General features: G+C 35.4%; 1 protein-coding gene across 5 annotated transcripts in view; it reads right to left on the reverse strand.

The window, feature by feature from the left end:
* Window positions 1-15,335, reverse strand: part of LOC131792934 (tRNA (32-2'-O)-methyltransferase regulator THADA) — a 49,688-nt gene that overhangs the window by 28,287 nt on the left and 6,066 nt on the right. For 4 of the 5 annotated variants that reach the window (XM_059110343.2, XM_059110342.2, XM_066170155.1 and 1 more), the window contains 9 exons: window positions 14,192-14,272; window positions 13,615-13,693; window positions 11,433-11,488; window positions 7,831-7,948; window positions 6,582-6,739; window positions 4,157-4,265; window positions 3,359-3,498; window positions 1,820-1,915; window positions 1,257-1,358 (listed from right to left, as the gene is read on the reverse strand). In XM_059110343.2, coding sequence (XP_058966326.2) covers window positions 1,257-1,358; window positions 1,820-1,915; window positions 3,359-3,498; window positions 4,157-4,265; window positions 6,582-6,739; window positions 7,831-7,948; window positions 11,433-11,488; window positions 13,615-13,693; window positions 14,192-14,272 — 939 coding nt within the window. The remainder of the gene's footprint in view (window positions 1-1,256; window positions 1,359-1,819; window positions 1,916-3,358; window positions 3,499-4,156; window positions 4,266-6,581; window positions 6,740-7,830; window positions 7,949-11,432; window positions 11,489-13,614; window positions 13,694-14,191; window positions 14,273-15,335) is intronic. The other variant, XM_059110344.2, reaches the window with a different exon arrangement.

The raw sequence follows: 15,335 nt of genomic DNA on the forward strand, positions 1-15,335 counted from the left end.
GGCCTATGGATTTATCAATGAAATTCATGGGCAACAGATTTCAGGGAATATTCATGGCCCATTAATTTTGTTCTCCCAAAACAAATAAATTGTTAGCCCATGAAATGCTGTTTGATTGCAATTCATGGGCATGAAATTCATTCTGATGACTTTCTGGGGAAACTAATGGGTCATGAAAGTAGACTTTGAAGAAATTCATGGGTCATGAAAGTAGGCATATAAAGAAATTCATGGGTCATGAAATTAATTCTGGTGACTTTCATGGCAAATCAATGGGTCATAAAAATAGACTTTGAAGAAATTCATGGGTCATGAAAAAAATTCCCCTAATTCATGGAAAATTCAGGGCTAAAAATAACCCCATGAAATTTCATTTTGCAGTATTCATGGGCCATGAAATGATCTTCATGGGTTTTTCACATGAAATTCATGGAATTTTCATAAAACTACAGTTCATAGTGATAGCACATACACAATACATGGAAAATTGGCCAACAGTGGCATTTTGCTTGGTGTAAGCCTTCCCTAATAGGAGGACATTGGTGACAATTAAAGGAGGAAGTCCTCAATTAAGATTGAGCAACCTCCATTTAGCTCTCATGTTGCTCATACATTTGTTTAGTTTCTTATTTGGTCATAACACATCTTTTTGCAATTTCCAAACATTGGTTTAATTTTCTCCAAGATTTTTCTTATATCCTGTATTTCAAGGAGAAGGAACAGAGAGCTATTACTTAATATACAGTTTTTATGTTTTACTGATTTAAAGGAACTCCTGAATAACCAGGGCATCCTAAGCTGATTGATTTCCTTTGATTTTTTGAGCAAAAAAATTATGTCCTAATTTTTTTTAATAAAGCTACCACAATTATATCCAGGTATGCTTGTGGGGATGTAGTTAGAACAAATATAATTTCTTTAATATTAAGCCAGTTGTTTGATATCTGTGTGGAAAGTAGTTGGTATAAATATTGTCAAAGAGAGTTGCTGTTTGTGATGTTATCATGGATAGTAACAATATCAAAGGCAAGAACATATGAAAATGATGCCCATGCAGCCAAAACTTCTCCAGCATTATCTATTTTGGTTATTCATCACCTTCAGTTTGAAATCACTTACTCAAAACCATACATTTATTTATTTATTTTTTTTTTTTGATCATTTCTATGAAATTGTTCACAAAAGCATTAAAGTTTTGATTTGGTGGTCAGTAAATTACACCCACAATACTTTAGGGTTCGCATAGATGACCTTACATTCTGGAGCTCAACATGGTGGACAAGGGAGCAGAGCAATCCATATCTTCCCTTCACATGCCAGGGAAGTCCTAGAACCTTTAGTGTTAGTGACCTATACACCTGAAAAAAATAAACAACAGAATTTTGATTTTATCATTGAAAATGTTACAACACTTTTTGTACTTTATTTTATCCTAGGGTTAACATTAGATACAGTTGAGACAGGTGTCACCAAAACTCAGACCTTGATAACTCAGACATTAGACCCTAGCAAAACTCTAACCTCTGGATGTCTCAAAAATTCAGACCACTGAAGTTCCCAAAAACAGAGTTCCCTGATTCCAACTTATTTCTATGATTTTAAAATTTAGTACACTCAACAATTTAAATTTGTTCAACTCACTTTTACATCAGTGCCACTTAATGAGAGCTAGCTTTAGATTTTTAAAGGGTACAGAAAAGAAGAAATTGCCAAATATAAAAGGCTTACATTCCTGAAACTAAACTAAATACTTCCAAAACTCCTCAAAGAGTAAGCTTTTTGTGTTACTTTTCATGGCACCCAGTCAAGACCTAATTACTTGCTCATCCAGTGAGTTTCTTGCAATTTCTTCATCTTTGTGCCATTGGAGAAATAGATCAAACAATGTCACAGCCAAGCTTGGAACACCTTCTATCTAAAATTTAAATATGAAACAAAAAGGTAGGCCTGGAATTACTTTTCAGAATTACTTGCTATAATTCAGACCAATACAACGACCGTATTGGTAATTGTGAAGAAGAGCTCCCCAAAAAACCTGTCGGCCGTCTGTCGGCCGACTGTCGGCCGACAGTCGACCGACTGTCGGCCAACTGTCGGCCGACTGTCGGCCGTCTGTCGGCCGACTGTCGGCCGACAGTCGCCCGACAGTCGACCGACAGTCGACCGACAGTCGGCCGACAGTTGGCCGACAGTCGGTCGACTGTCGGCCGACAGTCGGCCGACAGACGGCCGACAGGTTTTGCCTGAAATATAGGCTACCTGTCGGCCGACAGTCGGCCGACAGTCGGCCGACTGTTGGTAATGTGTCGGTACCTGTCGGTAGCTTGTCGGTAGCTTGTCCGTGAAACGTTAACACAAACCTTAATGTTTTCTCTCGGTTTTCGCTTGAAAACGACATCCAACATGTTTAATACGTTGACAATTGACTTTCAAGATTTGGTGGCTCCTAAAGGAGCCGTTTTGTGCGTGGTGAAATATACAAGATATTTCACTCGTAAAATTGGGCGATTTGAACGAAAGTGTTTGTATTGATACGTAGCTTATGGTTTTCAGAGTTTTTGGCCGAGTTTTCGATTAAATTATCTTCCCATGCGATTCTTAGATTGTCTGGTGTGTTGTAAATTACGCAAGTGATATATCCTATACGCATCTGATAACATTTTGGAAGAAACGTTTCTTTACATACTACCAACTTTGCCGTCGATCGGTAAGTAGGTGAAGTCTGTCGAGTCATACATCACCATTATGGATTGTTATGTCACGTTAACTGTTCGTTTTTAACACAATTTTTCTTTTTTCTTAACCTGTCGGTAGACTGTTGATTAAATTATCTTCCCATGCGATTCTTAGATTGTCTGGTGTGTTGTAAATTACGCAAGTGATATATCCTATACGCATCTGATAACATTTTGGAAGAAACGTTTCTTTACATACTACCAACTTTGCCGTCGATCGGTAAGTAGGTGAAGTCTGTCGAGTCATACATCACCATTACGGATTGTTATGTCACGTTAACTGTTCGTTTTTAACACAATTTTTTCTTTTTTCTTAACCTGTCGGTAGACTGTCGGCCGACTGTCGGTCGACAGACGGCCGACAGGTTTTTTGGGGAGCTCTTCTTCACAATTACAACTGTGTAATTAGGAAATCAATCATGAGAACAAATTGAAAATGTTAGCTTTCTGCACTACTGTGAATGGAAAACATTTTAAGAATGCACCTTTTCAAACATGGTGTAGTCACAGTAAAGATATGATCTGATGTTTTCAATAGACTTCTTTAAGTCAGAACTCAGCATTCTAAGAAGCTGTTAAAGATTCTCTCAGGTTAACCTTAACTTTGAGAAGCTACAACTTACAAAATCTTCTAAGTTCTCCCAGATAAGACCAATGAGATTACAAGTATGGTCTGAATCCAATTTTGTCCTCCAGTGGACACTTTTGTACAGTTGTTTCTTTTTTAAAAGAGCTTTAATGGAAACAAGCCACTGCTTCATGGCTGCAAGGAATTAAAAAGATAAATATTTCCAAAATATAGGAGGATATTTACAGTAAATTTACCTTGCAAGGAACCTGTACTATGAAAAAAGATAACTGCAGTGCTTTGCAAAAGACACCAGAATTTTCAGAGCTCCAGAAAAAGTAATATAAGAGTTAAGGAAAAACCCATTTAAACTTTTACAAAAGCTGTAAACAGTTGCCTTCCACAGAGTTGAAACAACCAGGAAGTAAGACAATAATGAAATCAACAACATGCTCCACCAACTTGAAAACATTAAGGTTATCCATAAGGTTTAAGCCTCAAGTTTGTATTATTCATTTCCACTTGGTCACAATATTCTTTCTGTTAACGATTTACATATTTCCAGTAATTTTAATGGCTGTTAGTCAGTTAGAGAGTTTAAGAGGGGGTTGACAGAAGGCACTTTACCAAACTACTACTTCTACTTTTTTTATGTCAAGCAATCTATTGAATCTTTTCATTTGCCACTATTGAAGTTTTTCATCAGCAAATTAGTTGTTTCAACCAAATATCATACCAAGGTCATATTCAGAGTCAGTCTAAGGGAAATTGATTAATCTACATTGTAGATGCTACATCAAAGAAGCTAACTCACAACTATCTTGTACTACAATTGGAAATATTAGTATTGTACCTTCAAAAGCAACATAATGAACAGGTGAGCATTTGCTCTCTTTGCAAAGCTTGTATATTGTCTGAAATAGGAGACCTTCTATCAAAGTAGTACCCTCTTGATCTTCTATCTGAAAACAATCAACACAAAAGGTTCTATGTCTTGCTGAAAATGATTTACATCCTTAAATGTCAAACACTCAAGTCATGAATTCAATGAAATGAAATGACATGAAATTTCATGTAACAAGGAAAACAAAATGGGTGGTTAAGAAGGATGACTACAGTATATAGACATGTATATACATGTGCATGTAGCTATTGACATTGTTACTGTTTATGACCTGCCGCAGGATCATTCTCTTCAACAAACTTCAACATCTCTCTCTGGAAACAAGCCACACCATTAGTGATGCCAAATGGCACACAAGTGAACTGATACAAGTTGTTCTGAGCTTTGAAGGCTGTGTAAGGTATGTCTTCACCCTCAAGTGGCACTTGATGATAAACTCCTTGGAGATCAATGGTGCTAAACACCTGGTACTGGGCGATCTCATTTACCATATCATTAATCTTCATCAAAGGAAAAGCATCAAGGGGGAGTAGATCTATTGATGGTCAACAAATAATCAATTGTGAAATTCTTTTTGAGATTTTCTTCCTTAGTTACCACAGCTCGCCATGGTGAGCAACTTGGTTCTATTATACATTCACAAAAAAGCCTTTTCACTTCCTCATCAATGAAGGCAGAATCTTCTTGGCTGTATCATTGAGACTTGGTGGTAATTGAATAGCAATCTGCTGACATGTTTCTTAGTGGCTCAGGAGGTTCAACATTTAGTTTCCTAAAACCACAGAAAGACAGGGGTGGAACACAAAGCTTAAGTGCTAAGACTGGAAATTAAGACCCAGTATAAGGTAAGCACAAAGGCCAGGCAGGAAAGACAGCTTGAAACCACTGTACTTGCGCCCTTGATAGGAAAGATTACCCAAACATGTTCCCTTGACCTTAACTGTGCTGGATGCAGGAGTAGCCATGGATACCACACCAGATAAAGGATAAACTGTCAGGGAAACTTTGTCTGCGAAATTTCTATGTATCAAACTTTCACAAATCCTTTTTTCAAACAAGGCTTTGACTTGAAATCCATCAATTTCATTAGTTCCTTATGACTTTAAAGCAGACAAGTTTTTCTTATTGGCAGTCTGTCCACAGGAAGCCCTTGCAAAGTGAACTCTCTCATGACATTTCGAGCAAATTGTATCACGAGCTAGACTCTTAAAGCAAGGATCATTATTGTTTCCACAGAAGTAGCAAGTAGAGCCTTCAGTCCCTATTGCAGCCAAAGTGTTTGGATTTGGTTCTTGTTCCAAAGCATGAGTAATGGTCTGTGGAATTCTGGGTTAACAGATGAAGAAGGAACCTTTTACGATTCAGGACTACACATGGCTGATTTTAGAGTCTAAGCTTAATCACACATGGTTTTTAATTCAAGTGTATTATTCTCTAATAATCTCTGACAGATTGAAGGGGACTTTGTAATACTGTGCAGGTGTTACATTTTGGAAGTTACTATCCTGGCTGAGCATCTTTAGAACTTAGGGGTTTTGTCTAGTCTTTTATGAGGCTGTTGGTGTCTTGTGGCAAGGACATGATGGGCATAAATTTCATTTCCAGGCTTCACAAACAGAGTTTGTAAACCTTCCACTTTCTTTTCATAACTAATACACTCTTCAATGTGTTGGAAGATTGCAGGTGAAACAAAATTGGCCATCACTTCCAATTTGTTGAGGCCTTCTTGTGGTATACAACAAAATGTATTTAAAACAAATTTGTAACTATACTATACTATAACAGTAAAGTATTTGTGAATAAAATGCACCATTATCAGATTGTTCATCACATTCTGTAACATTACAGTGAATGAACTGAAAACCCGATATTTAAGTTTTCCTTCAAGTTTGAGCCAAGCTTCCAAAAAGTGTGGAAGAATGAGGTTCATAGTTGATCCCTCCAACTTACACTAGCTGCAGTAGTAATAAAGTTGATGAAATTGTCAAAATATTGCTTTTTCTCCAGCATCCTCTCAGCTACATTTACATTGTTATTCCACCATTATGCCTCTTCACCATATTATAAGTATAAATAAAAGCATTCAAATCTTTGCTTAGGATAGATTGAAAACATTTTCACCACTCAAGTAAGAAACAAGGGATTGCACTTGAATAATTGAGAAAATAACCCAATATCAGAAGCATAATAAGTTCTCCCAACATCCTAGGTGATTTATTATGTTGGTAAACCAATCAAAAGTGTAGTTTATTGCTTAAATTTATGATTACCATCACTATTAACAAGGTTTATCAAATAGGAAGTTTGTGTAAAGAAAGGAAAACAATTCAAATATCCTTTTAGACAAAAAAATAGCAACCATCTAGTGCATCACCTCAAGCAGTATCTGTTCTCTTTGTGATTTAATGATTCCCACTACAATGGCTAGCTGCACGATGGGTCTGTATTCAGGTAATGGTAGATTCACTTTTAAACATCCAATCACCACTGAGTGAAGGTCGTATAGAGCTCGGTTCTTTGTAAGAGATGCTCCTATTCAAAAAAGCATATGTGAAATCCAATTGGATGTTTAGCATTTCATTTGGTTCCAGTTCAGGCAGGGTTCAGGGTTGGGGTTAGTGTTGCTTAAATTTCCCACCAACTTGTATAAATAATACAGTTTCAGACATGCCCTGTATCATAGCTTTGTCATGCCTCTAGCTTGACTTTCCAAGAAGCAAGGTAACATAAAACTTACCTATAATTATCTGCATGTAAGAGGCTACAAAATTTGTTTTCCACAAAGTTAAGAATTAGAGTATTCATTTAGCTTAATCATACCCAAAGGCTGTATATTATACCTATGATGGACCTGGTATTGTTCCAGAAAATAATATTGGCCCCAACAGTATACATAAGGACTTGCCTATAACCTCCCATTCCCTATGGCTCTTCTAAAGTTCATAATCACTGTACAGTACATGTATTGGCTCTCTCCTCAAATTTGCAACTGTTCTCTGGTGCATTAAATATTTCAATACTTTCAATCTTAACATGCTAAGAAAACAAATACAGGTGAATTATGATCACATCATGTCAAAAAAATTTTTTCCAAACAATATTCTCATACCAAGTCTTTGATGAGAAAAATGTTTGGACAGTTGTTTACTGATGGAATTTTTTTCATGCCATCAGATATTTCAAACCAATCATTGGGAATCTAATTCAAATTTTCTTAGAATACATACAGATGTGGAGGATAAGACGCAAAAAGTTCATTCTTATCTGCTTCAGATAACTGTTTTACCACAAATATCAAGTTTAAACATAATATAAATAAGCTTTTCTTTGCTAATGTTTATAAATTAGTAGCATTAATTAAATTGAATCAATCCACCACTGTAGCAGCCAAAATAAAAGATTCATATAATAATATGAGAAGTCTACCATCAAACACAATATGGTGTGTTTCTTGTGACTGAAAGCTTAGCATACTTGAATTTTCAGGATTCAGGAAATTTACCAGAACCCAGGACCCTGTAGACACAGGTTCCTGCAAGTGCTTTCCAATTCAAGTTTCATTGGCATACAAACTGCATGCTGCCTCCTCATCCAACATATGCCTACACAACCAGAGTGCCTACCTGATGCAATTAGTAACTGTGAAATAGTTTGTTTGGTACAGATATTCTGATCAGCAGCTATGCTTAAGAAAAGGCCAGTTGCTGTCCCACATAAATATGTACATTCCTTCGGCAAGGTCTTGAAAATATAATAAATCAAAGCATGGAAAATGGTCAGTGAGTGCAGAATATGGACTTGTATAAAACATGAACTGCATTAACAAACACTTCTCATTCATTTTGAGATAGTTACCCCAACTGGCACAACACTGTATAATATTTTCAGTGTTGTTTTAAGTGGGAACATGGAAATTATTTTGTTATGTTATGTAGCATTCTGGTGTACACTCCAAGTCTGTAATGACAGATCTATGCATGATAAATCAAAAACTATTTGTCTTTTTAGAGAAGGGCTAATTGCTTTAATTCCACTTTCAATAACATCATCTTACTTTAGTAAATGATGTGACTGTAATCACACAAACCCTTTTTTATTAATTAGCAACAAATTTGGATAGTTTTCGTTCTTGTCAATTGTCTTGTGAAGCCTGTGGTTAGTGCTTTAATCTCAATTTGCCTGTCAGACAAGAAAAAGCGTTCATCTCTTTCATCAAGTAGCCCTATACTTTACTGTACATTTACATATCAGTATTTATTTTATCAAACTACTTCTGTTTCTGCAATCTACCAATATCATTGCATAATGAACTACATACATAGTATTGTATTCAAAAACTTTTTACAGTATATTACCCTCATATGATAAACTTAATTTTTCAGTTAAAAAAAGGTCCTTAATGTGATTTATCACATTAACCAGTTTAAGTAATTATTCAACAAAGCAGTCATATCTTATAAGTACTGCTGGTGACAGAAAAGTGCTTTTAGTAAAGGAGTCACACCCCCAGCAGAACTCACTGTAAATCAAGCTGACTATAACTGTAAGTTGTTGTTCATTAGAGGAAAATCTGAGTGGTGCAAAGAAGGATTTCAAAAAAGAAACCAAAACATCATAAATCATAAATATAGTTGGATATTTAAAAGAGGTTTGCTTAACAACAAAACTAGGATGCACAGATAATATGTCAGAACTGATGTTCTGAGAACCATGGCTCATGGCCACTTTAATTCTGTGTTTAAAACTACTGGTACTACCAGTACTACTTCCAGCAATGGAAATCATTTCCTTTTGCAATCCTTTTTTCCACTGATGTCTCACTTAAAGGGCTTTCTTGTTTGTTCTTGTTCCTTCCATGGAGTTAGAGTAAACTTTCAAGAAATACACTAGTCTCTCCTACATTCTTTTAAAAAAATATATATATAAAATGGACCAGACCCTTCCACAGGTACTTTGTGGTCTGTTGTCACTGTTGTCTGATCAATTTTAACCAAAAATAAACTGTGTAATGCACTCTCTCACCCGTCCCCATGGTACAACAAGACCGAAAAAATGGATGCAAATGATATTTTTGCTAGCTTGAGTGTAGGGCCCTCCTATCTGGTGTTACAGCACTAACTTTTTTAATTTACAGGGGAAAGCAAATAAAAACTCCATTTTATCTCCAGGAGACCTTAACCAAACATATTTTGCCATATCCGTTTTTCAAATAAGTGAAAATACGGATAAAATGGTCCAAAAAGTAAAAAGATTCAAACAGTTAAAAAAGTTTGATGAAAATGGTCCGGCCAGCAAAAAGGTTGAAAAGGGGTAAATTGTTTAAATGGGTGTAACTATATAAAATGGTCCAAGAGGTTAAAATGGTTAAAGTGGTTAAAAAGGTTAAAAACTGCTTAAAATTGTCTAACTAGATGAAATGGTCCAATTGGTTTAACTGGTCTCTCTAGATGAAATGGTCCAATTCACAGCAGAAATGTTCTAAGTAGCTCAAACTGGTCTAACTAAATGGCCCAACTACTTAAGTTGATATGATTAAAAGGGATTAAAAGGTTCAAAGGGTAAAGTTTGTTAACATGGTCTTACTGGTAGATAAAATGTCCCAATTGGCAGAAATAGTCTGGCTAGATAAAATGGTCCAAATGGTTAAAATAGTCTAATTGGTTAAAATGGTCTACCTGGTAAAATGGTCAACTAGCAGAGGTGGTCTTACTAGGTCCTACTGATCTAACTAAATGGTCTAATTACTTAAAATGATCCAACCAGTAAAAAAGGTTAGATGTTTAATAGGATTTTAAAAGGTTAAAAGGGAAAAATTTGATAATGGTCCAATTGGTTAAAATGGTCTAACTAGATAAAATGGTTCAACTGGTTAAAATGATGCATTTGGTTAAAATGGTATACCTAGAGAAAATTGTACAACTGGTAGAAATGGCCTAGCCAGACAAAATGGGACAACTGGTTAAAATGGTCCATTGCTTAAAATTATCTTATTAGATAGAATGGTCTAACTGCTCCAAACGGTCCAGCTAGAGAAAATGGTCCAACTTAAAGACATGGTCTACCTAGAAGGAATGGTCAAACTGCTAGATAAAATAGTTCAATTGCAAAAAATGATTAAACTAGATAAAATGGTCAGACTAGTTTCAAAGATTTTACTAGATAAAATGGTCCTACTGATTAAAATGGTCCAATCTAAATGGGAGAAATGGCCCAACTAGTTCCAGCTGGTCAAATGAATGGTCTAACTGCTTATAATAGTCCCACCAGTAAAAAATTGATCCAGCTGGTTAAAATGGTCAAACTAGAAAAATGGTCCAACTGGTGAGAGTGATCCAAGTAAAGAAAATGGCTTGACTGATTAAAATTTTTCAATCTAATAAAATTGTTTAAAGGGTCCAACTGGTAAAAAATGCTCAACCTAGGAAAACGGTCCAACTGGCCAACTGGTCCAGTGATGCAGTTGGTAAAAATGGCCTAAAATAGTCTAACCCCTTACAATGATCTTCATAGATAAAATGATCCTACTGGGTAAAACGTCCCAATTGGTTAAAATGGTCTAACCACATACAATGGGGCAATAGGCAGAAATGAGCTAATGAGGTCCAACTACTTAAAATTGTCCAACTGGAAAGAAAAGTTAACAAAGCTAAAAGGGTAAAAAAATGATGAAATTCATTAAAATTGTGTCACCAGTTAAAACTGTCCAATTGTTTAACCTGTTACACCTTAACTTCGGTATGCATATTCCCCTTACTGTTCTCTAAACATTCCTTAAGGTGCTAACTAAAAGAATGTGTTGAACAATTAACAGCTTCTTTAGTTGGTGATTATGTTCTTTAATTTTCGTGACCTTAATAATTTCACAAGTATTTGAAAATTTTTCATAGTACATATTGTTACTTGTGAATGTGCAGTTGGGAATCCTTCTGGGATAGAGGGTCAGACTGCTAACATCATGACTTCCCAATCTGGAAATTGAGCCCAATGCTCAACATATTTGCTTGAAATTTACAAAAAGTATCTGACAAGTCACCTAGCCCAGACAAAACACCACATCATTCCAGTTTCACAACCCACTGCAGAGAGTTAAGAGCTAAGAAATTCAGAAAGTTAACCAAATTTGTACATTCCTAAACAATAAACTACTCAATAAATTTCTACATATGTATTAGGACTAGCTCATACAACTGTACATTCATCCTTATTAGGATGCAAGTACATGTACCTCACAAAATAATATCATCCACAGGCTGCTGATGATAACTTCCATGAGAGATTTCTCTGCAATAAATAATGTAATTAAATGAGAGTACTAATAACATATAACTGTCCATAACCTGTACAAGCACAGTGCATGTAAAGTAATTCTTCAGATTCTGACATAATAACAATACGTTTTTAAACTTCCATCAGCAATCAATTGTGACAAAATCACAATAACTTACATTAAAATCATTTTGAATTTTCAAAAGTAATCATGGGTAAAAACAATCATGTTTACAACCTCAATGTGGCATGGTAGATACATGTATATTTCACCACAGTACAAAAAGAACACATACATGCAAATGTTTATGGCTCCTAAAGAAGATACAGCTCTTCATGATAATATTCATGTGTGCACATTTAATCCTGACAAAACAAACTCTACTTAAGTATAATTACATACTTTTTATTATCAAAATCATTGTAATAATGCTACATTACAGCTGACAGAAAACAAGTAAAATGAACTGCTGATGATTTCTGTGGGTTGTGCATAGCTCTCTGAGTTTTTTTTAAACTATACGGTATTTTTCAAAAGTAATGCAAACAAAAAGCACAAATTTCATTTACATCTCAGGTATCAGCCAATCTCAGCTGCCATGGTTCTCATATATATTCTAGCTCAATGGAGGCCTTGCTTAAGCAGGAGCTCAATGAAGGCCTTGCTTAAGAAGGAGCAGTTCCTTGTTCAGTTTGAAATTGTTAGCATGAATGCAGTTAAACGTAGAGAGAAAATGGTTGGATCAAGAAATGCATTGAGATGATCAAAAAATAACAAGATTGTTGAGGTTGCAATTCACTTGGAGACTCGATCAAAGTGGGAAACTCCATGTCTTTTGTTATAGAGTAGTTTAGCTTCACAAATACTGTGTTTGCATGAATTATAAAGTGCCGATAGCTGTAGAAAATTAAGGAGAGTTTTAGAAATTTTCCTTTGTGCAAACTTTCTTGAAAAGCCAGGACACTTTTTGGAATTCCTTGACAGGTGTTTCTATATGGGTCTTACAGGGTCCAATACAAATCAATTTACCAAACACAAATCAAAAAAAAAATTGGCAAAACACAAATCAGTTGACCAAAACACAAATCAATTTATTGAAACACAAATTAATTCCTCAAAAACTGTTTTTCCAAAAACACAAACCAATTAAATAAAACACTTTCACCCACTTTCACACCTTATTTTCTCATATTCAACAAACAAAATATTTTCTAAACCCACTGATAGCAGATGCAGATGTACCAAACTAAAACACAAACACTAAGACACTTATCTGCACAATATTTAATTTGCCTACAATGTTTTCAAGAAATATTTTAATAAAATATAGAAATGAGGGAGAGTTGTTTACATAAACATTTTGTCAATCTAAATTCTGCAGTCTCCCATTGTGTGACAAGTCTTGTAAAACGTATCAAGAGATTTGGTTCTTGAATTTCAATCATGCATTTTAGTTGCACCATATGATCTTTGCTGCTATAAAAACCTAGAATGTAAATGGAGAAAGATTCTAAAGAGAACATAGTTTTCCAAGAAACATATCTTCTGCCTCCTATCACTCCTGGAGCTCCCATGACAACACCACTCCACATCATGCAGTAGCATTATTTTTCATGAAGGACAGCTGCAAGATCTATTGTGTCCATAAGAATTACCTCTCATTCTTATTTATTTGCCTCAGACAAGCAGAAAGTAACATTCACATTTTTCTTGAGAGGGAAAACCCTGAAACATATTGAAACCCATGGATATGATCAGAGGAGGATTGGCCAGATATTGAATTGTAATATCACCTCCTATCACACACCACAGCCTGTGACAAAAACACCAAGGAACCAACACATTACCTGTGGAAAATTCAGACTCTCTCTGATATTCATGGTGCTGGCACCCAGTCATTTGATTTGTGTTTGTGCTGTGCAAAATTGGTTTGTGTTTCTGGGAATATGAATCATATTTGGGAAAATTGTTTTTGTTTTGAGAAATTAAGTTGAGTTTTGGTAAATTGATTTTTGTTTGGGTGAATTGATTTGTGTTTTGGTAAATTAATTGAGTTGTGTTTGGTAAATGGTAATGTATTCGACCCTTTTGTGCTACAAAAGTTTGCATAACTTTTACACAATACTGTAGTTCTGTTTACCTTCACTTGATGTAGCCTTGTAACTATGAAGCAGGGAACCAGTTTTAATTGGGAAGTATTGGAACATCTTCAAAACAGCCTATAAGACCAATAACCACACACGTAGTACATAAACTTTAGTCTCACAAGCTCAATTTCTGACTGACTTTGATTAGAGGAAAGCAACTTAATTTTTGCTGGCGTCATTTTCAAACATCACACAATGACATGGTTCCACAAATAAATATCAACTGAAATAAAAATTCTTACAGAGAAATCCCAACTATGCTTAGTTTTTCAGGAAACATAACTTTTTTCTCAACTTCCCTTTTAGGTGAAATGGAAACCCATGTTTTTAGCAGGATTGAGAGAAATGTGTAGAAACCAGCAGATAGATGTATACATGAAAGTAAGAACTGAAACAAGGGCAATAGATGTAATTTGTGTTATCCACTTTAGCCTGCATCTTTGGCAGATTACACAAGTCTTGATCTAGATAATTCTTCTTATCACTCTTAACCTTACTCAATATTATGGTTACAATCAATTAGTAGAATGTCTACTTGAAGAGATAAGTATCTCCTCAATTACTACTCACCTTAACAATGATTTGACATGTCATACCTGAGTTACAGGTAGCTGACAATTCCACATTGATGGATTGTTTTTTTACACAATTCTGTCAAGTAACATAAAATTAATAATTAAAAGTGATTGTCATTTTATTCTTTAGTTTCTGAAACTACATGTATTCTTTATTAACCAGAAACAAATAAGATAATCTAAGGTGCATCATATCAAATAAGCAGAGGATGGGATATACCATGTGGGTTGCTGCAGAGCAACCTACACAGCTTGTGTTCTTGAGGCACAAAGAACATGAAGGTGGAGAGCTTGGCAATAGGTGATGGCAAATAGACAACTTTTAGTGCTCCACTTTATACTGGCAAGACTACTTATTTTCTAATCATGAGGGATGAACTTTGCTTGTTGTATGCAAGGGCATCTTGACAAACAGTTTGTAATAATGATTGGCAATCTAAATCTCTACAGGAAAAGACCAGGGTTGGGGTTGATCAGAAGTAAGTGGGCTGGAATGTTTATCTATCTTCTGCCAACTAGGAAGAGAGACACGACAGAATCCTTGCTAAATGACATTCAAATGAACAAACTACAATATTTCAAGGAATGCAGGGTGTGAAGTTCCAAACATTAGTAATTACGTAATGGTTAATGGGATGTTGATTGAGAAAGTGAAGCACCACCAGAGCAAATTGGTTATGTATAGAGATTCAAGATGTTCAGCAAAGCAGGAAAAACTTGAGGATAGCACCATAGCATGTGGGTGAAATTTTCGATTCAGTGGATGACAGTTACAACCACTGGAATACACTATTCAGCAAGATATCAGTTGAGCATCTGCCAATGAAAAGAATGAGAGGGCAATTCTTATTTGAAACCCAGAAAATGATGCCACATCCAAGAAAAAGAGAATTTAACATGAGAAAGAAAATCTTCAGGAGACTGTCCTATGAGATAAATCTTCCCCAAAAGGAGTAAACAAGCTCCCTCAGAGTTCTGAATTGCAACCTAACTGCTACTCACTATACTTGGATAACCAGTATTGCAAGAAAGCTCAACATTGGATGATAAAAAAAACTGACCACATTCTTAATCAGTAGCATTTTGAACAGTATTATTGGATCAAGTGGTTCATCTACAGTAACAGATAAAATTATGTG

This window comes from Pocillopora verrucosa, chromosome 7 (assembly GCF_036669915.1).
Source record: "Pocillopora verrucosa isolate sample1 chromosome 7, ASM3666991v2, whole genome shotgun sequence".
NCBI classification, from domain to species: domain Eukaryota; kingdom Metazoa; phylum Cnidaria; class Anthozoa; order Scleractinia; family Pocilloporidae; genus Pocillopora; species Pocillopora verrucosa.